The following is a 26,208-nucleotide window of genomic DNA, read 5'->3' on the forward strand; positions in this document are numbered from 1 at the left end:
CACGTACTAAGCGCTTAACGGACACCATGATTATTATTATTATTACCGTACTCTTCTGAGCAATAAGTACACTGCTCTGCACACTGTAAGCGCTCAATAAATACCAGACTGACTGCCTGAAGCGAACGTGTTACAAAAGCACGTCAGTCACCTGTAAACTCTACCAGAGAAGCAGCGTGGCTCAGTGGAAAGAACCCGGGCTGGGGAGTCAGAGGTCACGGGTTCGAATCTCGGCTCTGCCACTTGTCAGCTGTGCGACTGTGGGCAGGTCACTTCACTGCTCTGGGCCTCAGTTCCCTCCTCTGGAAAACGGGGATTAAGACCGTGAGCCTCACGAGGGACAACCTGAGGACCCTGTATCTCCCCCGGGGCTCAGAACGGTGCTCCGCGCATAGTAAGCGCTTAACAAATGCCAGCATTATTATTACTAGCTTACACCTGAATTGACACACCCTTCAAAATATGGGCGGAAAAAAACTGATCTGTTTATTTTGCTATTTGACATCAGGCTACTAAGGCCAAAACACTGAACGGAGAAAGGGTCAGTGGCAGCGAAGGAAGGAAAAATATCAACCCATGAGGGATGGGCAGAAATCCTGAATAATAATTAGGATTAAATTTTCCTGATTATCTACCCGTTTGAACAGTGAATTCATTCTCATTCCTCCCTCATTCGAAGGATCCTAGAGCGATTCAGTGACCCCACCTCCCCAAAAAGTTCTGTGGAAATAACAACTTGTCCTAGAAAAAGACACAAAAGGAGCACTGGTTTTATGAGTTCAGGTTTCTTTTATATCACCGTTCAAAGGAAGCAGATATCGGAGTCTCTTAGTCCTCACTAGGAACTTGAACTTTATTTTTTTTTTCCCCTCATCAAAGGCACTTTTCAGCAAGAGCCTTTCTTTAAAAAATGTATTATTAATATGAATCTTAACTCTTTATCCCCGAAGCGGCTATTCATAACAGTCTTAAGCCCTCAAACTCTCTCTGGAAGACAAAAGAACAAAGCATTCATTCACGTCTGTCAGTCGGCGTCAAGAGAAGAGAATTTCTTCGCCTTTCTGGTTAAGGCTGCTCTTGTCTGAAAGCTCAGCATCCCTGCCAAACGTCGCAAGAAATCACAGATAGTGAACAAAAAAAAAAAATTAAAACTTAGGAACTCGATTCAATATTCCTTTTCAGTTGGAGCCTTGGGGAAACAGTTCTATATTTTCTTGAGGCGAATTTCAGTACGCTAGTTTTTAGTAGGCCTTCTCCTTCTGGTCAAGGCTGCTCTTCTTGTGAACATTCCAGCACAGCCTTCCAATAAATGAAAGACGATGCGGAAAAAGCGAAAGGGACGCAAATCAAAACATTCCTTTGGGGTGTGGGGCAATCGACTCTTTTACAGAGTAAATCGCCAAGTTTTAAATCTTAAAGGTGAAATGCAACCAACTCCTTTCGGCAGAAACAAGCAGGTTCACAGCTAGTCAGGTGAACCACAAAAGGTATCAAAGCCCTGTTCGTCAGAATTTAGATACGTGAGGGAATCTGGTGATGAGGCCTTCCCCAGGTCCTCTTTTCCTTTTCTCCAACTCCCTTCTGCGTCGCCCTGACTCGCTCCCTTTATTCATTCCCCACTCCCAGCACCACGGCACTTATGTACATATCTGTAATTTATATATGTATTTGCACTAATGCCCGTCTTCCCCTCTAGACTGTCCGCTCATTGTGGGCAGCGTATGTGTCGGCTATATTGCTATTTTGTATTCTTCCAAGTGCTTAGTGCACAGTAAGAGCTCCATAAATACAACCGATTGACCGACCGACCGAAGACACGAGGTTATCGACGCACCTGCAGTGTGAAATACGCAAGGAAGGTCAAAGGAAAACTCCCAGGATATATTTCTAGACCGTGAGCCCGTTGGGGGCAGGGATTATCTCTATTTGTTGCTGAACTGTACTTCTCAAGCGCTCAGTACAGTGCTCTGCACACAGTAAGTGCTCCATAAATACGACTGAATGAATGAATATTAAAAATGACTATATCATCTGAAAAACAAAAGCCCAGGAAGTAGTAGAGAAATCAGATACAAGGGATGGAGGCAAAAGTCATGTGAAATTAGTTAACGGAGTCCCAAGAAGAGAAATCCTCAGAGGGTAGTAAGTGCGGTCAAGGCTCAATTGTTGAACTACAGGTCAACGCACCCATTTTTTTCCAATACGCGTAGGAACAGTCGGGTTGGGTCAGTTTCGAAAATGGATATTTTGACTAGAGAGAGAGAGCTAGGGATGCATACACACACAGACACATGTAGCTGCTAACTGAGTCACTGTCTCCAAGCCTAGTGAAATTTACTGAGCTCCTCCTGTGTGCAGAGCACTGTACTAAACGTCTGGGAGACTACAATATGCCTGAGTTGGTAGACACGATCCCTGCTCTCAAGAACAGTCTACGGGGGGAGACAGAAATTACGATAAACTACTGCGATACTAAGAGGGGAAATAGGAAAGTCGACTAGGCTGTAAGCTCGTTGTGGGCAGGGACTGGGACTGAGTATTAGGTTGCACTCTCCCAAGTGCTTAGTACAGTGCTCTGCACACAGTAAGTGCTCAATAACTACGAGTGGCCAATCAGTCACTGGTATTTCTTGAGCAATTACTACGTATGGACCCTCTCAGGATGGTACCTGGAGAGTTTCCAGGACTCTACCAGTCTCGACTCCGGGAGGGAGGCCTGTCCATTCCGTTCCTAGCCTGGCCAGTGGCTAGCGAACGGAAGGCCATCTGCCGTAAGTCAAAACTCACCTTTCCCGGGCAGCAGCGGCATGGGAGTCACTCATTCGATAGCATTTATCTGTGAGCAAACTGGCAACGGTAAACCACGTCTGGATTTTTACCAAGGAAAACCCTACGGATCCACTACCAGAACTACAGATTAGACTGTAAGCCCATCAAATGGCAGGGATCGTCTCTATCTGTTGCCGAATTCCAAGCGCTTAGTACAGCGCTCTGCAGCGTGGCTCAGGGGAAAGAGCACGGGCTTGGGAGTCAGAGTTCATGGGTTCGAATCCCGGCTCTGCCACTTGTCATCTATGTGACTCTGGGCGAGTCACTTAACTTCCCTATGCCTCAGTTCCCTCATCTGTCAAATGGGGATGAAGACTGTGAGCCTCACGTGGGACGACCTGATCACCCTGTGTCTATCCCAGCGCTCAGAACGGTGCTCTGCACATAGTAAGCGCTTAACCGACACCAATATTACTATAGTAAGCGCTCAATAAATACTACCGAATGAATGAACGAGGCGAGGGCGGAGACTCACCTTTACTGTGAGGAACCTGGCAACGGTAAACCACTTCTGGATTTTTACCAAGAAAACCTACGGATCCACTACCAGAACGACTGGAGATGGAGGTGGGGCGTTGGAGGTGGGGAGAGATGCGTCCGTGGAGTCGCTATGGGTCGGGGACGACTCGACAGCCTAAGACGAGACAAGGCTGCGTGGGGCGCGCTATGCAGAGTGTTTGGCAGAGTACAATAGAACCGCTGACCTGGTCAGCGTGGCTCAGTGGAAAGAGCCCGGGCTTGGGAGTCGGAGGTCATGGGTTCAAATCCCGGTTCAGCCGCTTGCCAGCCGGGTGACTGTGGGCAAGTCACTAAACTTCTCTGTGCCTCAGTTACCTCATCTGGAAAACGGGGATGAAGACTGGGAGCCCCACGTGAGACCACCCGATCACCTTGTATCCTCCCCAGCGCTTAGAACAGTGCTCTGCACATAGTGAGCGCTTAGCAAATGCCACAATTAATTAATAATCCTTACCCTCAAGGAGCTCACAGTCTGATAATTAAAGAACCGTACATTAGGCGAAGCAGCAGAGTCTAGAGGTGTGGACGTAATAATAATAATAATAATAATGTTGGTATTTAAGCACTTACTATGTGCAGAGCACCGTTCTAAGCGCTGGGGGAGAGACAGGGTCATCAGGTTGGCCCACGTGAGGCTCACGGTCTTAATCCCCATTTTACAGATGAGGGACCTGAGGCCCAGAGAAGCGAAGCGACTCGCCCACAGTCCCACAGCTGCCGAGCGGCAGAGCCGGGAGTCGAACCCATGACCTCCGACTCCCAAGCCCGGGCTCCTTCCACTGAGCCACGCTGCTGCTTCGACGTAAGTGCTCTGGGGGTGAATATCGAAGGGTCTAGGGGGCGTAAACTCAAGCGCCTCGGCGACTCAGAAGGGAGAGAAAACAGGGTGGGGGGAAACCAGGTGAGCACCCCGGAGGAGGAAAGACTTCGGAGGGGCTTTGGAGGCGGAGAGGGCACTGGTATTTCGGGTGAGCTAGGGAGGAAGTTCCACGCAGAAAGCCGGGCATGGGCAAGATGTCTGTGATAGGAGAATGACACACGGTGCGTTGGTCGGCTCGAGAAGAATGAAACACGCGAGACGGTGATGGGCTGGGACAGAACGGATGGGAGCAGAATGGGGAAAAGAGATATCCGGTTAACAGAATGGCCAGGATCAATCGATGGTATTTGTATTTATTGAGCACTCACCATGGGCAGAGCACCCAATCGCCTCACTCCACCAGAACTCTTTCGTACAGCCTGCTGCGGGAGCATGACAGCGGGCCAAATGAAGAGGGACCTTAAATAACCACCATCACCGTGGTGCTCGTTGAGCGCTTACTGTAATAACGATAATGTCGGGATTTGGTAAGCGCTCACTGGGTGCCGAGCACCGTTCTAAGCGCTGGGGGAGATACAGGGTCATCAGGTTGGCCCACGTGGGGCTCACACACTTTTAATCCCCAGTTTCCAGATGAGGGAACTGAGGCACGGAGAAGCGAAGTGACTCGCCCACAGTCACCCAGCTGCCAGGTGGCAGAGCGGGAGTGGAACTCATGACCTCTGACTCCGAAGCCCAGGCTCTTTCCACTGAGCCACGCTGCTTCTCCCGTATGCCAGGCGCTGTACTAAACCCTGGGGTGGATCCGAGCAAATCGGGCTGGACGCAGTCCCTGTCCCACGTGGGGCTCACGGTCTCAATCCCCATTTTACAGACGAGGTATCTGAGGCCCAGAGAAGCCAAGTGACTTGCCAAAGGCCACACAGCAATCTTGCCTGGCTCTTCCTCTGGCATTTACTACTGCACTTCCAGCCCTGAATCCTAAAGGACTTGCCCCTGACGACCAGAATAAACCCAAACTCCTGAAGGAGCCCCAGCTGGACTCGAGCCTCTGAACACTGAGGCTGAGATGATGATAATAATAATAATGATAATAATAATAATGGCATTTGGTAAGCGCTTACTATGTGCCAGGCACTGTTCTAAGTGCTGGGGATACAAAGTAATCAGGCTGTCGCACGTGGGGCTCACAGTCTTAATTCCCATTTTACAGATGAGGGAACTGAGGCGCCGAGAAGTGAATCGACTTGCCCAAAGTCACCCAGCTGACAAGCGGAGGGGCTGGGATTAGAACCCACGACCTCTGATTCCCAAGCCCGGGCTCTTTCCACCGAGCCACGCTTAGATGGGATGACACTTCTAGCTGTCACCCCAGATGTCCTTGTCTGTCCGTCTCCTCCCATTAGACCGTAAGCCCGTCGAAGGGCAGGGACCGTCTCTATCTGTTACCCCTCTGTCCATTCCAAGCGCTCAGTACAGTGCTCCGCACATAGTAAGCGCTCAATAAATACTATCGAATGAATGAATGGTCCTGCACGGCCCAGCCGTTTCTGCCCGGTGGTCAAAGTCACGACTTACAAATCAAAAAAAAAAAAAAAAACCTCTAACCTCTCCGATCTGTCAAGCGCAGCGGTTTTACACATTCCCCTCAGTACCACGACAGGGTTTTGGAGCCAACGACGCCAGCGTGGTCTGTGGAAGGCCAAATGATTCGACTTAAATCAGCATACTTTGGAGACATCTTAATAATAACGTTGGTATCGTTAAGCGCTTGCTATGTGCCGGGCACTGTTCTAAGCGCTGGGGGTGATACAGGGTCATCAGGTTGTCCCACGTGAGGCTCCCAGTCTTCACCATTTGCCGGATGAGGTCACCGAGGACCAGAGAAGTGAAGTCACCCGCCCACAGTCACACAGCCGACAAAGGGCAGAGCCGGCATTCGAACCCATGACCTCGGACTCCCCAGCCCGGGCTCTTTCCGCCGAGCCACGCTGCTTCTCTGATTATCATAATCGCCCGATCATCGTCATCAGGAGGACTGATCCTCTGGAGAAGACACCAACGCTAGGGAAAGTCCAGGGGAAACACGGAAGAGGCCGGGCCGGCAGCCAGAGCGACAGAAACCGCAACGGTGATAACAGAAGAGCCGTTGGGTTACGGATTCCGGCGGAAGACGAGAACGTTCCGGAGAAAATATACGATAATGTTGGTATTCGTTAAGCGCTTACTATGTGCCGAGCACTGTTCTAAGCGCTGGGGGGGGGGGGACGCAGGGGAATCAGGTCGTCCCACGTGGCGCTCACGGTCTTCATCCCCATTTTACAGATGAGGGAACTGAGGCGCCGAGAAGTTAAGTCCACAGAGTAGCTCTGAGTCGGGAAGGCCTCGACAGCATTCGATAACATTAAGACGCTAGAAGATATTCTGAAAACTCAAGAGAGGAACAGTAGCCTTGGTGGGCGACGTCTTGGAAGTTAAGCAGCCTGGACCCAGGTGATATCTGGTTTACCGCCCGGCTAGAATCGGTCACCTGTATATTTGTATTTATCGAGCGCTTACTCTGAGCACTGTACTCCTCGTGGTGATAACGCTGGTATTTGTTAAGCGCTCACTACGTGCCGAGCACCGTTCTAAGCGCTGGGGGAGACACAGGGGAATCAGGTCGAACCACGTGGGGCTCACGGCCTTCACCCCCATTTTACAGATGAGGGAACCGAGGCACCGAGAAGTGAAGCGACTTGCCCAAAGTCACACGGCCGACAGGTGGCCGAGCCGGGACTCGAACCCATGACCTCTGACTCCCAAGCCCGGGCTCTTTCCGCTGAGCCTCGCTGCTTCTCCAAGTATCTGGGAGAGCACAGTGCAACGGAGAAGCAGCGTGGCTCAACGGAAAGAGCACGGGCTTGGGAGGAAGACGTCGCGGCACTTACCACAGACCACAATTATTAGCTCCAATCAGGTCTTCGGTCGCCACCTTCCCTCCGCGGTCGCCGAGGCCTTAACTCCTAGCCAAATTCATTCATTCAACAGTATTTACCGAGCGCTCACCGTGTGCAGAGCGCTGGACTAAACGCTTGCAACGGACAGATCGGTAACGGGAAGGGACGGTCCCCGCCCTCCGACGGGCTCACGGTCTGATCGGGGGAGGCGGACGGACGAGAACGATGGCGATGGATAGAATCGAGGGGATGAACATCTCATTAAAACACTGGCGGACAAACAGAATCAAGGCGAGGTACAGCTCGTTGACAGAATAAACAGGGCGATGAAGATATACACAGACGAGCGGACGGGGACGGTGCCGAGGGGAGGGGAAGGGAGGGGGGGAGGAGCTGAGGGAAAGGGAGGAGAAGAGGGTTTAGCTGCGGAGAGGTGAAGGCGGGGTGGTCGAGGGAGCAGAGGGAAAAGGGGAGCTCAGTCTGGGAAGGCCTCTCGGAGGAGGTGAGCTCTGAGTAGGGATTCGAAGAGGGGAAGAGAGTCAGTCTGGCGGAGGTGAGGAGGGAGGGCGTTCCGGGACCGCGGGAGGACGCGGCCCGGGGGTCGACGGCGGGACGGGCGAGACCGGGGGACGGCGAGGAGGCGGGCGGCGGAGGAGCGGAGCGTGCGGGGCGGGCGGCGGAAAGAGAAGAAGGGAGGAGAGGGAGGAAGGGGCGAGGGGATGGACGGCCTCGAAGCCGAGAGTGAGAAGGTTTCGTTTCGCGCGGAGGTCGACAGGCAACCGCCGGAGGTTTTTAAGAAGGGGAGTGACAGGCCCGGAGCGTTTCCGCGGGAAGATGAGCCGGGCGGCCGAGTGAAGAATAGACCGGAGCGGGGAGAGAGAGGAGGAAGGGTGATCGGAGAGCGGGCCGACACGGTGATCTAGCCGGGATATTACGAGAGCCAGGCAACGGGTTCGAATCCGTCCCCGCTCCTCCTTGCCCTCTCCACCATCTCCCGACAGAGCTGAGCCCTTCCTTCTCCCGCCGACGCTACCCGGACCTCGACTTCGCCGCCGGACACTCGGCGGGTTCGCCCCCTTCATCGCATCGGGCACGTTTACTGAGCGCTTACCGTGTGCAGAGCGACGTACTAAGCGCTTGGGAGAGCGCGAGGTAACAGTAAAGGGACACGCTCCGTGCCCGCGACGAGCTCTTACAGTCGAGAGACCAGTTTTCGGTTCCGCTCGTCGGCTCCTCTCCTCACGCCGAGGAACTTATATTCCGGAGGGGAGCCGGGCACTAAAATCACAGCGGCGTGGCCCGGTGGATAGAGCAGGAGCCTGCGAATCGAAAGGGCCCGGGTTCTAACCCCGCCTCCGCCACCTGTCTGCTGTGTGACCTCGGGCAAGTCCCTTCCCTTCTCCGGGCCCCCGTTTCCTCATCCGTAAAACGGGGATAAAGAGCGTGAGCCCCACGCGCAGCGTGGCTCGGTGGAGAAAGCCCGGGCTTGGGGGTCGGAGGTCACGGGTTCAAATCCCGGCTCGGTCGCGCGTCGGCTGCGCGACTTTGGGCAGGTCACTTCTCTGTGCCTCGGTGACCTCATCTGTCAAATGGGGATTAAGACCGTGAGCTCCACGCGAGACAACCTGATCTCCTTGTAACCTCCTCAGGGCTTAGAACGGTGCTTTGCACACGGTAAGCGCTTAACCGACGCCATTATTATTATGTGGGTCAGGGACTATATCCAACCTGCTTATCTTGTATCTCCCCCAGCGTTTAGAACGGCGTCTGGCCCGGGGTAAGTGCTTAACAAGTACCATAATTAGCCTGATTATTATTACCCCAGCGCTTAGAACAGTGCTCTGCACGTGGTAAGTGCTTAGCAAATACCAACGTTATTATTAATGCTATTATAACTACTCCCCAGGCCCCAATCTTTGCTCCTCAGGTGCAAGTAGGAATGGGGAGGTGAGCGGAGTGCGAATGACACCACCTGAAACCGGGTCAGGACTGTCAACTCGCTGCGGGAAGGGAATGTGTATTTTTCCATGGCTCAGTGGCAAGAGCCCGGGCCTGGGAGGCAGAGGTCACGAGTTTGAATCCCGGCTCTGCCCACTCGTCAGCTGTGCGACTGTGGGCGAGTCACTTCACTTCTCTGGGCCTCAGTTCCCTCATCTGGAAAAGGGCGATTAACTGCGGGCCTCACGTGGGACAACCCGATCACCCTGTATCTCCCCCAGCGCTTAGCACGGTGCTCGGCACCTAGTGAGCGCTTAACAGATACCAACATTATTATTACAGCGCTCTGCACCCAGGAAGCGCTCAGTAAATACGACCGAATGAAAATGGAGACACGCAGCGCAGCGGGGGAAATACTCTTCCTAAGAATGAGGGCAAAGGTTTTCACAAAAATCTGAACTGCTAAAATACAATGTTGGTATTTGTGAAGCGCTCACTATGGTCACTGAGGCCCAGAGAGGTGAAGTGACTCGCCCACGGTCACAGAGCTGACGAGCGGCAGGGCCGGAATTCGAACCCATGACCCCCGACTCCTAAGCTCAGGCTCTCTCCGCTGAGCCAGGCTGCTTCTCTATCCAATCATCACTGTAAGTCCCGCTTCTCTGTTCCTCCCACTTCCCCAGTAACTCACCATTTATGATCAGGCCCCCGGGACTTTCCCTTACAATTTTAAGTTCCCACCATGCAAGTTGATTACTCGCATCATCCCACCTCCTCCATTTTATCAAGGGCGGCGCGGCTCAGTGGCAAGAGCCCGGGCTGGGGAGTCGCGGGTCACGGGTTCGAATCCCGCCTCTGCCCCCTCGTCAGCCGCGTGACCGTGGGCGAGTCACTTCACTTCCCTGTGCCTCCGTTCCCTCATCTGTCAAAACGGGGATGAGGACTGCGAGTCTCACGCGGGACAGCCTGATTCCCCTGTATCTCCCCCAGCGCTTACAACAGTGCTCTGCACGTAGTAAGTGCTTAACAAATACCAACGTTATTATCATCATCTACCTTCCTCTTGGCCCGTACACAGAGTACTGAGTACAGGCTACGAAACGCGGTTGTCCGACAGATACGAGAAGCAGCCTGGAGGGGTGGCTGGAGCACGCGCCTGCGAGTCAGAAGGTCACGGGTTCTAATCCCAGCTCTGCCCCTCGTCCGCCGTGTGACCTTGGGCAAGTCGCTTCACTTCTCTGGGCCTCAGGTACCTCGTCCGTACAGCGGGGATGAAGTATGTGAGCCCCGTGTGGGACAGGGACCGTGTCTAACCCAATTTGCTTGGGTCCACCCCGGTGCTCAATACAGTGCCTGGCACGCAGTAAGCGCTTAACGAATATCATAACTGTTATTTTATGTTTACCATTGGGAGTCAGAGTTCACGGGTTCGAATCCCGACTCTGCCACCTGTCAGCTGGGTGACTGTGGGCGAGTCACTTCACTTCTCTGGGCCTCAGTTCCCTCATCTGTAAAATGGGGATTAACCGTGAGTCTCACGCGGGACGACCCGATGACCCCGCATCTCCCCCGGCGCTTAGAACAGTGCTCTGCACAGAGTAAGCGCTTAACAGATACCGACGTTATTATTATTATTGGTCACTTCCTTTATAGGCGCGCTGTTCTAGGTAACTGGGGGATGGCAAAGGAAGCCTACAAATAGGATCCGTTCAAACGCTTTCTACAGTGCTTCGCACAGAGTAAGCACTCAGTAAATACTATTTAATTGAGCCACGCCCTTAAGGAGTTTCAGCTGCATTTAGGTGATAGAAAAACAAAAAATGTGACAACTAGGCGAAAATGCAAACGCGAGTGGCATAAAACTTGGAGTGTAAACAGCCGCATGGCTCGGTGGAAAGAGCCCGGGCTTCGGAGTCAGAGGTCATGGGTTCTAATCCTGGCTCTGCTGCTTGCCAGCTGGCTTGGGGCAAGTCACTTCACTTCTCTGGGCCTCCGTTCCCTCATCTGTAAAATGGGGATGAAGACTGTGAGCCCCACGTGGGACAACCTCATCACCTTGCATCCCCCAGCGCTTACAGCAGTGCTTCGCACATAGTACGCGCTTAACAGACACCAACATTATTAAAAATAAAATAATTGATGAAAGGCTACCACATTTCTTAAATCACACAAACTAAAAATTCCATCCCCCATTACTTGGCTAACTCTTGTCCAACGCTGCATAAAAAAAGTAACTTTCATCTTGTCTACTATTTCTGAATATTTTCAATGTTTTCGATCCAAAGGCGGTCAGAGCGTATTTGAAGAAGAGGTGAGAAGGAAAAGAAACCGGCTTAATTTCCTCAAAACTGAAGTCTGAAATGAATTGCGGGATTACAGAACACCGAAAGGAGTACAATGTAAATTTCACTTTTTCCTACTAACAAAATACGCTTAAGCACAGGCTTAAAAAGTTTCTTTCGTTACCTTGATCGAATTATCGCACCCTCCTCCTCAAAACGGCTAAGCTAGAGAGGCGTCTTAAGACGACTCGCTTTTTCTCACCTGTCCGATCGAACGTTTTGCCACACTTGGGACACTGCAGGATTTTTTTGTTACTGCTCTGCACGACAATCGGAGTTAATCCGTCGGGAATGTTTCCAACGGCGTCGGCAATCTCGGGCTCCTCTTCCGCGTCGACGCGCTCCTTTTCGCTCCGCTCCTCGGTTTCAGAGTAGTCATCCGATATTTCCTCCTCCTGTCCGTCTTCATCCACGTTAATCTCACTCCCGGGGTCCTCAGAGTCATTTTTATCAGATCTCTCCTTGTCGGAACCGATTCCCTCCAAGTCGTCGGAAGCGTCTCCGCTTTCGTTATCGCTATTATCGAATTTCACGGGGCACTTGCGACTTCTCGTGGACCTTCGGGACGAAAAGCCTCTCTCCAGCATTTTTAAGCCATGTTTCTTCCCGAAGGAGAGGGATCTGTGAGTCTTGGCTAAATGGTTCTCTAAGGACTTCTTGTAACAGAAATTTCGGCTGCAAAATCTGCACTGGTGACCACTCGCCAGCTTGCCCGGCAGTTCGCTCGCGGTTTCCGGCGGCGAGAACCTTTCGGCCGCTTCCTCTGGTTGAAAAGCGGAGGCGTGCTCGTTATTTAACACTTTGACGGCATCGATGATGTCCAGAAACTTGGCGGCCTCTAGCACTAAGGGGATCTCATTCTTATACACGAAAAATTCCGAGGTGTACAAGAACTCGAGCAGATGCCGAAAAACCGAATGCGTGACGTGATCCACCGTGACCACATCTGTGCTTGGATTTTTACTCAGGCAGGCGTGGAAGTAACTGCTGCCGACGGCGACGACGACTTTATGGGCGCTGAATTCTTTTCCTTCTACTATTATCAGTAAGTCACAGAAGGACGGCTGCTTCTGCCTGTCGTCGTTTAAGTACTTCAGTAGATTTTTATTGTACTGCAGGGAACTGAGAAGTTTTCTCTGATCGGGTGAAGGCGGGCACTCTTGACGACACTCGGGATCCTCAGGGGCGGACTCTTCCGCAGAAGGGGTGACGGCGGTTCGATCCGGGCCTACTGGGACTCGGCCATCTGAAGAATCTTTCCGTTGACCGAGGCGGATCTTCTCATCGAGATTTGCAGGGACCTTTCTCCTCTTCTTCATTGCAGACCTGCGATTTCGGAACTAGGCCCCTCATACGTCTGTCGAGGGAGTCAAAAATGCGAACCGGCTTCAATCCTTTCGCCTCCTTGCGGCAAAACGCGATCTGCGAAACAACGCGGTTTGAAGCGAGTCAGAGGCGGGCAGTTTTTTCTCACTCTCGGCTTCGAGGCTCTCCATCCCCTCGCCCCTTCCTCCCTCTCCTCCCTTCTCTCTTTCCGCCGGCCACCCCGCAGGCTCCGCTCCTCCGCCGCCCGCCTCCTCGCCGTCCCCCGGTCTCGCCCGTCCCGCCGTCGACCCCCGGGCCGCGTCCTCCCGCGGTCCCGGAACGCCCTCCCTCCTCACCTCCGCCAAACTCATTCTCTTCCCCTCTTCGAAACCCTACTCAGAGCTCACCTCCTCCGAGAGGCCTTCCCAGACTGAGATTCCCTTTTCCCTCTACTCCCTCTACCCCAGCTAAGCCCTCTTCTCCCCCCTTTCCCTCTGCTCCTCCCCCCTCCCGTCCCACCCCCTCGGCACCGTACTCGTCCGCTCAACCGTATATATCTTCATCGCCCTGTTTATTCTGTCAACGAGCTGTACCTCGCCTTGATTCTATTTATCCGCCAGTGTTTTAATGAGATGTTCATCCCCTCGATTCTATCCATCGCCATCGTTCTCGTCCGTCCGTCTCCCCCGATCAGACCGTGAGCCCGTCGGAGGGCGGGGACCGTCTCTATCTGTTACCGATCTGTCCGTTCCAAGCGCTTAGTCCAGTGCTCTGCACCTAGTAAGCGCTCGATAAATACTATTGAATGAATTTTTTCGATCTAAGCCGCCGCTGAGGTGAGGTCGTTAGGTCAAGGCTAATAAAGTCTTCACGTTTAACACCTCGCACGCGAAGCGGAGGCCAACGAGAACAAAATTTCCAAGGGAAGAGAAGCAAGCGTCCGTTTTGAGGAGGGAGGAAGGGGCACGTTCCCTCACCTCGGGGTTCGGCTGATTCAAGAACGGAGTTCAGAGAAGCAGCCTGGCCTAGGGGAAAGCCCCCCGAATCGTCCATTCCAAGCGCTTAGTCCAGTGCTCTGCACATAGTAAGCGCTCGATAAATACTATTGAATGAATGAACGAACGGATATCTAAGGACCTGGGTTCTCATCCCGGCTCCACCGGGCTGCTTGCTGAGAGACCTTAGGCAAGTCGCTCAACTGCTTCGAGCCTCGGTTTCTTCAAGTGCGAAATGGGGATTCGGTACCGGTCCTCCCTCCTTCTTAGTCTGTGAGCCGCACGTGGGATAGGGACCGTGTCCGACCCGAGTAACTCATATGTACATCCCCTCGATTCTATCCGTCGCCATCGTTCTCGTCCGTCCGTCTCCCCCGATCAGGCCGCGGAGGACGACAGTACCGATGTGAAGGGTAAACGGTGGTAATGATAATAATAATGTCGGTGTTCGTTAAGCGCTTACTACGTGCCGAGCACTGTTCTAAGCGCCGGGGGAGAGACGGGGTCATCAGGTTGTCCCACGTGGGGCTCACGGTCTTCATCCCCATTTTCCAGAGGAGGTCACTGAGGCCCAGAGAAGTGACCTGCCCGCAGCCACCCAGCTGCCAAGGGGCAGGGCCGGGATTCGAACCCATGACCTCAGACCCCCAAGCCCGGGCTCTTGCCACGGAGCCACGCCGCTTCTCTAATGAGCAGGGCGGCGGGCCCGGTTGCAGAGGCTGGTCCCGGCGGCTGGCGACGGGCACGGGGCGGCCAGGGCCGGACGATGCCCGGGGCCGGTGCCCGCTGCCCACTCGTTCATGCGTTCAAAAGTGGCGATTGAGCGCTGACTAGGTGCAGGGCGCTGTCCTAAGCGTTTGGAAGTCGTTCATTCATTCAGTAGTATCGATTGAGCGCTGACTAGGTGCAGAGCGCTGTCCTGAGCGCTTGGAATTCAATCAGTAGTATCGACTGAGCTCTTACTAGGGGCAGAGCACTGTCCTGAGCGTTTGGAATTCAATCAATAGTATTGATTGAGCGCTGACTAGGGGCAGAGCGCTGTACGAAGCGCTTGGAGTGGACAAATCGGTAACAGATAGAGACGGGCCCCGCCCTTTGACGGGCTCACGGTCCTGGGCACCGGAGAGAGAGCAGCCGTGCCCAATGCCGGCACTCTATGCCAAGCACTGTTCTGAGCGCTAGGGGGGATACGACGTCATTCATTCATTCATTCGATAGTATCGACTGAGCATCGACTGGGTGCACAGCACTGTCCTAAGCGCTGGGGAGGGCATTCATTCATTCGATAGTATCGATTGAGCATCGACTAGGTGCAGAGCCCTGTCCTAAGCGCTCGGGATGGACAATCGGGCACCAGAGAGGGACCGGCCCTGCCCCGTGCTGGGACCGTATGCCGAGCCCTGTCCTAAGCGCTGGGGAGGGCATTCATTCATTCGATAGTATCGATTGAGCATCGACTAGGTGCAGAGCCCTGTCCTAAGCGCTCGGGATGGACAATCGGGCACCAGAGAGGGACCGGCCCTGCCCCGTGCTGGGACCGTATGCCGAGCCCTGTCCTAAGCGCTGGGGAGGGCATTCATTCATTCATTCGATAGTATCGATTGAGCATCGATTAGGTGCAGGGCACCGGGCTAAGCGCTGGGAATGGCCAATCGGGCACCAGAGAAGGACCGGCCCGGCCCCACGCCGGGCTGACGGTCTCATGGGGGGAGACAGACGGACGGACAGAAACAACACAAGCCAATCCCGATAGAGAGAACGAAGGGGCCGTAAACCTCATTACCGCAATAAATAGAGTAATAAAAATGTCTACCTGCCCCCGCGCCCGGCAGCCGCCCAGCGCCCGCCGACTTCCCGGTCGGGCCCCGGCCCCGCCCCCCGACGCGCCCGTGACGTCATCACGCACACCACCCCCCCCGCCTCGGGGCGGGGAGGGGGCGGAGCGCCCTCCGCCCCGCGCAGGCGCTCCGGCAGCCGGAGCCGCCCCCCCCACCCCATCCGCCGCGCCGGGTTTTGGCGGCGCCCGCGGGGGTGACGTCATCGACGAGGGAGGGACCCGGCGCGGCCCGGGGGGGCCGGCTCCGACTAAGACACGGAGGCTGGATCGGCGGACGGGAGGGGGAGGGATCATTCCTTCTTTCTTTCTTTCTTTCTTTCTTTCTTTCTTTCTTTCTTTCTTTCTTTCTTTCTTTCTTTCTTTCTTTCTTTCTTTCTTTCTTTCTTTCTCTCTCTCTTTCTTTCTCTCTTTCTCTCTTTCCTTCTCTCTCTTTCTGTCTTTCTTTCTGTCTTTCTTTCTTTCTCTCCCTTCCTTCCTTCCTTCCTTCCTTCCTTCCTTCCTTCCTTCCTTCCTTCCTTCCTTCCTTCCTTCCTTTCTTCCTTCCTTCCTTCCTTTTTCTTTCTCTCTCTCACTCTCTCTTTTTCTTTCTTTCTTTCTTTCTTTCTTTCTTTCTTTCTTTCTTTCTTTTTTCTTTCTTTCTTTCCCTTCCTTCCTTCTTTCTTTCCCTTCCTTCCTTCCTTCCTTCCTTCCTTCCTTCCTTCCTTCCTTCCTTCCTTCCTTCCTTCCTTCCTTCCTTCCTTCCTTCCTTCCTTCCTTCCTCTTTCTCTCTCTCTCTCTTTCTTTCTTTCTTTCTTTCTTTCTTTCTTTCTTTCTTCTTTCTTTCTTTCTTTCTTTCTTTCTTTCTTTCTCTCTCTCTCTCTTTCTCTCTTTCTTTCTCTCTTTCCTTCTCTCTTTCTGTCTTTCTTTCTTTCCTTCTCTCTCTTTCTGTCTTTCTTTCTGTCTTTCCGTCTTTCTTTCTTTCTTTCTTTCTTTCTTTCTTTCTTTCTTTCTTTCTTTCTTTCTTTCTTTCTTTCTTTCTTTCCCTTCCTTCCTTCCCTTCCTTCCTTCCTTCCTTCCTTCCTTCCTTCCTTCCTTCCTTCCTTCCTTCCTTCCTTCCTTCCTTCCTTCCTTCCTTCCTTCCTTCCTTCTTTCTTTCTCTCCCTTCCTTCCTTCCTTCCTTCCTTCCTTCCTTCCTTCCTTCCTTCCTTCCTTCCTTCCTTCCTTCCATAGTATTTATTGATTCTATTTATTGCTATTGTTTCTGTCTGCCTGTCTCCCCCGATTAGACTGTAAGCCCGTCCAGGGGCAGGGATTGTCTCTATCTGTTGCAAAATTGTCCATTCCAAGCGCTTAGTCCAGTGCTCTGCACCGAGTTAGCGCTCAATAAATACCAATGAATGAATGAACGAGCGAATATTGAGCGCTCAATAAATACTATTGAATGAATGAATGAGTATTGAGCGCTTAGTAGGTGCAGAGCACTAGACTAAGCGCTTGGGTGTACAATTCGGCAACAGATAGAGACAATCCCTCGCCATGGACAGGCTTACAGTCTAATCGGGGGAGACAGACAGAAACAATAGCAATAAATAGAATCGGGGGGATGGACATCTCATTAACAAAATAAATAGGGCAATAAAAATAGATACAAATGAGCACAGTGCTGGGGTGGGGGGAGAGGGGGAGGAGCAGAGGGAAAGGGGGATTCACCCCCGCCCCCCCCTCAAATCCCACCGACAGTCCCTCTCCCTGGGCCTCAGTGACCTCATCTGTCCAAATAATAGCAATAATAATGCTGGTATTTGTTAAGCGCTTACTCTGTGCAAAGCACTGTGCTAAGCGCCGGGGGGGGATACAAGGTGATCAGGTTGTCCCCCGTGGGGCTCCCAGTCTTCATCCCCATTTCACAGAGGAGGTCACTGAGGCCCAGAGAAGGGAAGTGGCCTGCCCACGGTCACGCAGCTGACAAGTGGCGGAGCCGGGATTCGAACCCGTGACCTCCGACTCCAAAGCGCGGGATCTTTCCAGCAGCGTGGCTCGCTGGCAAGAGCCCGGGCTTGGGAGTCGGAGGTCGTGGGTTGGAATCCCGGCTCCGCCACTTGTCAGCTGCGTGACCGTGGGCAGGTCACTTCAAAGCAGCGTGGCTCAGTGGAAAGAGCACGGGCTTGGGAGTCGGAGGTCATGAGTTCGAATCCCGGCTCTGCCACTTGGCAGCTGTGTGACTGTGGGCAGGTCACTTCACTTCTCTGGGCCTCAGTTCCCTCATCTGTAAAATGGGGATTAACTGTGAGCCTCACGTGGGACAACCCGATTCCCCTGTGTCTACACCAGCGCTTAGAACAGTGCTTGGCACATAGTAAGCGCTTAACGAATACCAGCATCTTCTCTGGTCCTCAGTTCCCTCCCCTGGAAAGTGGGGATTAACTGTGCGCCTCATGTGGGACAACCTCGTGATCCTGTATCTCCCCCAGCGCTTAGAACAGTGCTCTGCGCAGAGTGAGCGCTTAACAAATACTCACATTATTATTATTATGGGTTTGAATCCTGGCTCTGCCACTTGTCAGCTGGGGGACTGTGGGCAAGTCACTTCACTTCTCGGGGCCTCAATTATCTCCTCTGTAAAATGGGGATTAACTGTGAGCTTCACGTGGGACAACCTGATCACCTTGTATCTACTCCAGCGCTTAGAACAGTGCTAGGCACAGAGTGAGCACTTAACGAACACCATCATTATTATGATTTATGTCCGTCTCCCCCCCCCCCCAAAACGGTGATGCACTGTGGGCGGGGATTGTCTCTCTTTATTGCTGAATCGTACTTTCCCAAGCGCTTAGTACAGCGCTCTGCACCCGGTAAGCAGTCAATAAATACAACTGAATGAATGAATCCCTCCGTTCCCCGTGGCCGCCGACCTCCTCCCTGAATTCCTTTCCTTGCCCACCTGCCTTCCGGATCCTCCCCGCACCCCGAGAAATGGCAGTGGTGGTTGGCATCCACCTCCGCGTCGAACAAAAACTCCTCACCGTTGGCTTTGAAGTACTCCATCGCCTTTCTACCTCACCTTGCTCCTCTCCCACTGATAATAATAATAACGTTGGTATTTGTTAAGCGCTTACTATGTGCAGAGCACTGTTCTAAGCGCTGGGGGAGACGCAGGGGAATCAGGTCGTCCCACGTGGGGCTCACGGTCTTAATCCCCATTTTACTGATGAGGGAACTGAGGCACGGAGAAGTTAAGTGACTTACCCACAGTCACAGAGCTGACGGGCGGCAGAGCGGGGATTCGAACCCATGACCTCTGACTCCAAAGCCCGTGCTCTGCACAGCTCAGCCTGCACACTTCACTCCTCTAATGCCAACTTTCTCACTCTGCCTCGATCTCGTCTATCTCGACCCCTCGCCCACGTCCTGCCTCTGGCCCGGAACGCCCTCCCTCCTCAGATCCGACAGACGGTGACTCTCCCCTTCTTCAAAGCCTTATTGAAGGCACACCTCCTCCAAGAGGCCTTCCCTGACTGAGCCAGCTTGCTACTGTTTCAATGAGACGTTCTTCCCCTCGACTCTCTTTATCGCCATCGCTCTCGTCCGTCCGTCTCCCCCGATTAGACCGTGAGCCCGTCACACGGCAGGGACTGTCCCTATCTGTTACCGATTTGTCCATCCCAAGTGCTTACTAGAGTGCTCTGCACATAGTAAGCGCTCAATAAATACTATCGAATGAATGAATGAATGAAAGACCCAATGGATGGAGCAGGGGCCTGGGAGGCAGAAGGTCAAGGGTTCTAATCCTGACTCTGTCACTTCTCTTCTGTGTGACCTTGGGCAAATCACTTTACTTCTCTGGCCCCCGGTTCCCTCATCTGTAAAATGGAGATTAAGACTGTGAGCCCTATGTGGGACGGGGACTGTATTTAATCCGATTATCTTCTATCTACCCCAGCGCCTAGAACGGCGCCTGGCACATAGTAAGCACTCAAGAATGATAATGTTGGTATCTGTTAAGCGCTGACTATGTGCCGAGCACCGTTCTAAGCGCTGGGGGAGATACAGGGTCATCGGGTCGTCCCACGTGAGGCTCACGGTTAATCCCCCTTTTCCAGACGAGGTAAATGGGGCCCGGAGAAGTGAAGCGACTTGCCCACGGTCACAGAGCTGACAAGTGGCAGAGTCGGGATTCGAACCCATGAACTCTGACTCCCAAGCCTGGGCTCTTTCCACTGAGCCACGCTGCTTCCATCGACATCTTTATTTTTATTAAGCCTCCCTTCCTCTTCTCCCATTCCCTTCTGTGTCGCCCTGACTTGCTCCCTTTATTCACCCTCCCCCAGCCCCACAGCACTTATATACATATCTGCAATTTATGTATAATTATGTATGTATGTATAATAATTTATGTATTTTCCATCTCCCCCTCTAGACTGTAAGCTCTGTGGGAGGTGGGAATATGCTTCTTTATGGTTCTATTGCACTCTCCCAAGCACTCGGTGCAGGTCCTGACCTAGAGAAACAACAGAACCTGATGGAAAGAGCACGGACCTGGGAGTCGGAGAGCCTGGGTCCTAATCCCAGCTCTCCCTCTCGACTGCTGTGTGACCTTGGACTAGTCACTTCGCTTTTCTGGTCCTCAGTTACCTCATCTGGAAATTGGGGTTGAAGACTGACAACACCGTGTGGGACGGGGACCGTGTCCAACCTAATTATCTTCTACCTACCCAGCACTTACTAGGACGCCTGGAATATAGTAAGCCCTTTAATACCATAAAAAAAGAATAAAAACCGATTGCATTCTCAAGTGACTCCCATCATACAGATTCAATGTCTTTAATTCCATGTCTTTACGGGAAGCGGCGTGGCTCAGTGGCTCAGTGGAAAGAGCCTGGGCTTCGGAGTCAGAGGTCATGGGTTCGACTCCCGGCTCTGTCTCTTGTCAGCTGTGTGACTTTGGGCAAGTCACTTAACTTCTCTGTGCTTCAGTTACCTCATCTGTATAACGGGGATTAACTGTGAGCCTCACGTGGGACCACCTGATTACCCTGTATCTACCCCAGCGCTTAGAACAGTGCCGTGCACATAGTAAGCGCTCAACAAATACCAACATTTAATGAATCACCAAAGTCCCTAGAGTGATAAATAACACTTCAATAACATCTCTAAAACACACTCACCACATCATTTCCGTACAAAAGAGACTATTCAAGTCAAATCCGTTTTTTAAAGTATATCTAGTTTCATAAGCTCGTTGTGGGCGGGGAACGCGTCTCTTACGTTGTCGTGTTGTACTCTCCCAAATGCTAGTGTAGCTCACAATAAGCACTCAATAAATATGATTGATTGATTGATTGATTGATTATAAGAACACCTTTTAACATTTCTTTTTCTCCTCCTGGGCACACTACTTTTCGTTTGAATGATACAAATTGACATCTTAAAAGTCAAAGGCACACAGCTAACTTGGGAAAAAGATCATCCTGACCCACGCTGCCTAACGCAAGAGCAATGATGATACACGGAGCTAAATCCCATTACATGTTTCCCCGGTGAATTTCAAATGCTTCATAAATACCATTGCTTAATTTTTGATGAAAATATCATTAGGGATTTAGGGAACATTTGTTTCCCACGGGATGCTGTGATATTGGAAGAGATAGTTGTGCGTGGCCTTGAGACTTTCTCTGCCATAAGATCCAGCAAGGCTAGAATCCCCGGCTCGGCCCAGAGGGTAGTCGATAGAGCACAGGCCTGGGAGTCAGAAGGGCCTGGGTTCTAATCCAGGGTCTGCCACTTGTCTGCTATGGGATCTCAGGCAAGTCACTTCACTTCTTTGAACCTCAGTTACCTCATTTGTAAAATGGGGATTAAGGCCGTGAGCCCCATTTGGGATATGGACGGTGTCCAATCTGATTAGCTCGTATCAGCGTGGCTCAGTGAAGAGCTTGGGAATCGGAGGTCATGGGTTCGAATCCCGACCCTGCCACTTGTCAGCTGTGTGACTGTGGGCAAGTCACTTCACTTCTCTGGGCCTCAGTTACCCCATCTGTAAAATGGGGATTAACTGTGAGCCTCACGTGGGACGACCCGATGACCCTGTCTCTCCCCCCAGCGCTTAGAACGGTGCTCTGCACATAGTAAGCGCTTAACAGATACCAACATTATTATTATTATTATTATCTACCCTAGTGGTTAGTACAGGGCTCGGCACATAGTAGGCCCTCAATAAGAACCATAAAAAAAAACCAAAAAGGAGAACAGAGTGTACCTCGAATTTGCTCAACGCTTGTATTCTAACAAGCTTAAAGTACTTTCTGCCATAGCTCGTTTATTTTCACAATATTCCTAACGACATCAGTATCTGGTGGCTTTTATTATTTCCACCGTACAAGTGGCCAGACTCAAGTACCGAGTAATAATAATAATAATAATGTTGGCATTTGTTAAGCACTTACTATGTGCAGAGCACTGTTCTAAGCGCTGGGGTGGACACAGGGGAATCAGGATGTCCCACGTGGGGCTCACACTCTTAATCCCCATTTTACAGATGAGGGAACTGAGGCCCAGAGAAGCGAAGTGACTCGCCCACAGTCACACAGCTGACGAGTGGCAGAGCCGGGATTCGAACCCATGAACTCTGACTCCCAAGCCCGGACTCTTTCCACTGAGCCACGCTGCTTGGCACATAGTAGTGCTTAACAAGTACCACAATTATTTTCACTATTATCACATCATCATGATCACATAATTATTATCTACTGGTAATAATAATAATAATGTTGGTATCTGTTAAGCGCTTACTATGTGCCGAGCACTGTTCTAAGCGCTGGGGGAGACACAGGGGAATCGGGATGTCCCACGTGGGGCTCACAGTCTTAATCCCCATTTTACAGATGAGGTAACTGAGGCACAGAGAAGTTAAGTGACTTGCCCACAGTCACCCAGCTGACAAGTGGCAGAGCTGGGATTCGAACTCATGACCTCCGACTACTGGTAGAGCAGGTTCCCATTTCCAGTTCAAAATCATTCCATCAGATGCCGATGTATCTGACCACAGTCGAACTAGTCTCGCCTCAATCCATCATATTTATCGAGCGCTTAACGCTGCGCAGAACACTGTACTAAGTTCGTGGGAGACTATAATGTAGCAATTATAGAAGATTTGGTAGACACGCTCCCCGCTCATGATGAGCTTACAGTCTAGAGGATCCCTGAGAAGCAAGGTGATTTAGGGGAAAGAGCCCGGGCTTGGGAGTCAGAGGTCAGGGGTTCTAATCCTGGCTCCGCCACTTGTCAGCTGGGTGACCCTGGGCAAGTCACTTCACTTTGCTGCGCCTCAGTGACCTCATCTGTAAAATGGGGACGAAGACTGTGAGCCCCATGTGGGACAATCTGATTATCTTGCGTCTCCGCCCAGTGCTTAGAACAGTGCTTGGCACATAGTAAGTGCTTATAATAATAATATTGGTATCTGTTAAGCGCTTACTGCGTGCAGAGCACTGTTCTAAGCCCTGGGGGAGATACAGGGGAATGAGGTTGTCCCACGTGAGGCTCACAGTCTTCACCCCCATTTTACAGATGAGAGAACTGAGGCACAGAGAAGCGAAGTGACTTGCCCACAGTCACACAACTGACGAGGGATCTAATACTATTATTATTATCCCTCAAGCAAAGAATCACGTCGGAGTCTTCCCTAATGGGATCTCGTTATTATTAAACGCACAGAGGAAGCAATAGACTTTTCAAATGTATTTGAGGGTGCTTGCATTTTGTAGACCTAACAATTAGGAGCTCAAGGCAACGTATTTGGGCCTTTTCCCCCTCGCTGGACATTTCCACTTAGATTCACCAAGTGACCGTACAATTCTTACTACTGTGCTCCCTTGGCTTGTTTTTCCAGGTCCTACTGTGGATCCCCTCTTCCTTTTCACTCTCTGCTGGCCGATTTGGAACCGATGAAGATGCAGGCGACGCAGGGTGAATCTGGGGACGGAAAGGAGACATCGTTTCCTCCCTTACACACTGACTAAGCTCGCCGTGGGCAGCGAACGTGTCTGTTTATTGTTATATTACATTCTCCCGAGCTCCTAGTACAGAGCTCTGCACGCACTAAATGCTCAGTAAATATGATTGAATGACTGTATGGATCATTCAGCGTTTAGAACGGTGCTTGACACACAGGAAGTGCTTAACAAATACTTTGAAAAAAAGTGTTCATCTCCTCCATATAGAAAACCTGCCTGCCCAAGTCCCAAGCTCATTTATTAATCCATACCCGCTGCAGAATGCAAAGTAGAAGAGAGAAGTGAGGGGTATGGAAAGCGATCAGCTGTGTGACTTGGGGCAAGTCACTTCACTCCTCTGTGCCTCAGTGACCTCATCTGGAAAGTGGGAATGAACACTGTGAGCCTCATGTGGGACAATCCGATGACGCTGTATCTACCCCGGTGCTTAGAACAGTGCTCGGCACATAGTGAGCGCTTAACAAATACCAATTGTGTTTTCTTTCCCGGCACCTAGACAGTGCGTCGCGCACACAGTTAGGGCTTCATAAATACCTGACTTGACATTTCTCTTCTTCAGTGGCAGGGCGGTCTCCCACGATCGCCCACGTCCTTCCCGATTCTGGTCTGGAACACCGTCCTTCTTCATATTCTCCAGACAATAACTCTCCCCAGATTCAAAGCCTTACTGAAGGCCCATCTCCTCCAAGAGGCCTTCCCGGTCTAATCCCCACCGTTCCTCATCTCCCAATCCCTTCTGCGTCACCCCGACCAGCTCCCTTTATTCATCCCCCTTTCCCAGCACCACAGCACTTACGCACATCTCTGTCATCTATTGATTTATAATAACGTCTCTCTCCCCCTCTAGACCGTAAGCTAGTCGCGGGCAGGGAAGGTGTCCGTTTATCGATGTGCCGTACTCTCCCGGGGGCTTAGTACGGTATTCTGCACACAGTAAGCGCTCGATGAATACAATCGACTGACTGACTCGCCCACAGACTGGAGTTTTCCGAACTTTAGCTGCCCGGACCGAAAGTTAGAAATGATTTTATCGGGCTGGGGTGGCTCGCCCTTGGTTCCGCTAAAAGTCTTTAAAAGGGAGAGAAGCAGCGCGGCTCAGTGGAAAGAGCGCGGGCTCGGGAATCAGAGGTCATGGGTTCTAATCCTGGCTCTGCCGCTAGTCAGCTGTGTGACCTTGGGCAAGTCACTTAACTTCTCTGGGCCTCAGTTACCTCATCTGTCAAATGGGGATTAAAAAACCTGTGAGCCTCACGTGGGACAACCTGATCACCTTGTATCCCCCAGCGCTTAGAACAGTGCTTTGCACATAGTAAGCGCTTAACAAATACCACAATTTATTTATTTATTTATTTATTTATTTAAAAGTGGACGCCATGCGGCAGGTGCGGAGCAGGAGCGGCAGGTGTGGGCCGGGTGCTGGGGTCCATGTGGGACAGGGACTGTATTCAACTTGATTTGCCAGTACCCTACATAATGTTGGTATTTGTTAAGCGCTTACTACGTGCAGAGCACTGTTCTAAGCGCTGGGGTAGATACAGGGTCATCAGGTTGTCCCACGTGAGGCTCACAATCTTAATGCCCATTTTACAGATGAGGGAACAACTGAGGCACAGAGAAGTGAAGTGACTTGCCCACAGTCACACAGTTGACAAGTGGCAGAGCCGGGATCTACCCTAGTGCTTAGTACAGTGCCTGGAACATAACGAATACCTTTTAAAAAATGGTGTTTACTGAATAAGCGCTTATTATGTGCAAGAGCGCTGTACTAACCTCTTGGGGAAGTACGCTACAACATCATTAGGGACACTTTCTCTGAGCATATTCTTCACGTCTCCATCCTATATCTGCCCTCATCTCTTTACTCTTTATTTACGGCAAATAGACATATAAGACATCAGTGTATCCTACGCACCATTGTATTTGCTAGTCAGAGTTCAGGGTATTGCCTATAAGATAAACCGATTAAGTTAAAAGCGAGAAAGTTATTCTCTCCCAACATCAGAGGATTCTTCCTCACTTGCTACATATGCGGGTCGATTCTCTTCTCCTGAACGAAGCTTTCACACCCCCACCGTGCTGCTCTGAAAGCCAGGCTCTTATTTACCTAACGGAGCCTGAAATTCATTGCAACTCAGTGGGAGTGAAAAAGAATTCTGTGGAAGTGGGTGTAAATCAGGCCAACGGTTAAGGAATCGTAACAGTTTTCCTTCTTTTTTTTTCCTAAGAGGAAACATATTTGGATTTGTCAAATCCATGAGGGTGAGAACAGGCAAATATTTAATAGATAAATCATATTTCCACTGGAGGGGGCAGTCTATCAGCATATCAAAGGCTCTATGATTTTTTAAAGTGAGGATGAATTACCATTTTGGAAGAGGGCATTCTTTTTTGAGCTGAATTTAAAATTGTGGAATACATTTCCTTGAAAGCTTCAAATAAGCTAACCATCAGTAGGAATCTGGATGTTAATCAATGTATAACCTTGCGAATTAATTGTGTTCTGTCAGAAGAGTTTGTTTCTTGCCTTTCACTTCTGTGCATAGTGAGAAACGTTCTCAACTGTTACTCTGTCAAAAAAAGATGCTAATTTATCAAGACGAATATATCAGCCTCTTTTGTGACCTAAGTTGTACTTCATGTAATAATAATAATGTTGGTATTTGTTAAGCGCTTACTATGTGCAGAGCACTGTT

General features: G+C 51.3%; 1 protein-coding gene across 1 annotated transcript in view; it reads right to left on the reverse strand.

The window, feature by feature from the left end:
* ZBTB41 (zinc finger and BTB domain containing 41) overlaps window positions 1–15,548 on the reverse strand; it is a 40,407-nt gene extending 24,859 nt beyond the window's left edge. Inside the window, exons 1-2 of the mRNA XM_029064049.1 lie at window positions 15,501–15,548; window positions 11,590–12,809 (exon numbers count right to left, since the gene is read on the reverse strand). Of these exons, the coding sequence (XP_028919882.1) occupies window positions 11,590–12,706 (1,117 nt within the window). The 5' untranslated portion in view covers window positions 12,707–12,809; window positions 15,501–15,548. The remainder of the gene's footprint in view (window positions 1–11,589; window positions 12,810–15,500) is intronic.
* Between the last annotated feature and the right edge of the window lie 10,660 nt (window positions 15,549–26,208).

This window comes from Ornithorhynchus anatinus, chromosome 4 (genome assembly GCF_004115215.2).
Source record: "Ornithorhynchus anatinus isolate Pmale09 chromosome 4, mOrnAna1.pri.v4, whole genome shotgun sequence".
NCBI classification, from domain to species: domain Eukaryota; kingdom Metazoa; phylum Chordata; class Mammalia; order Monotremata; family Ornithorhynchidae; genus Ornithorhynchus; species Ornithorhynchus anatinus.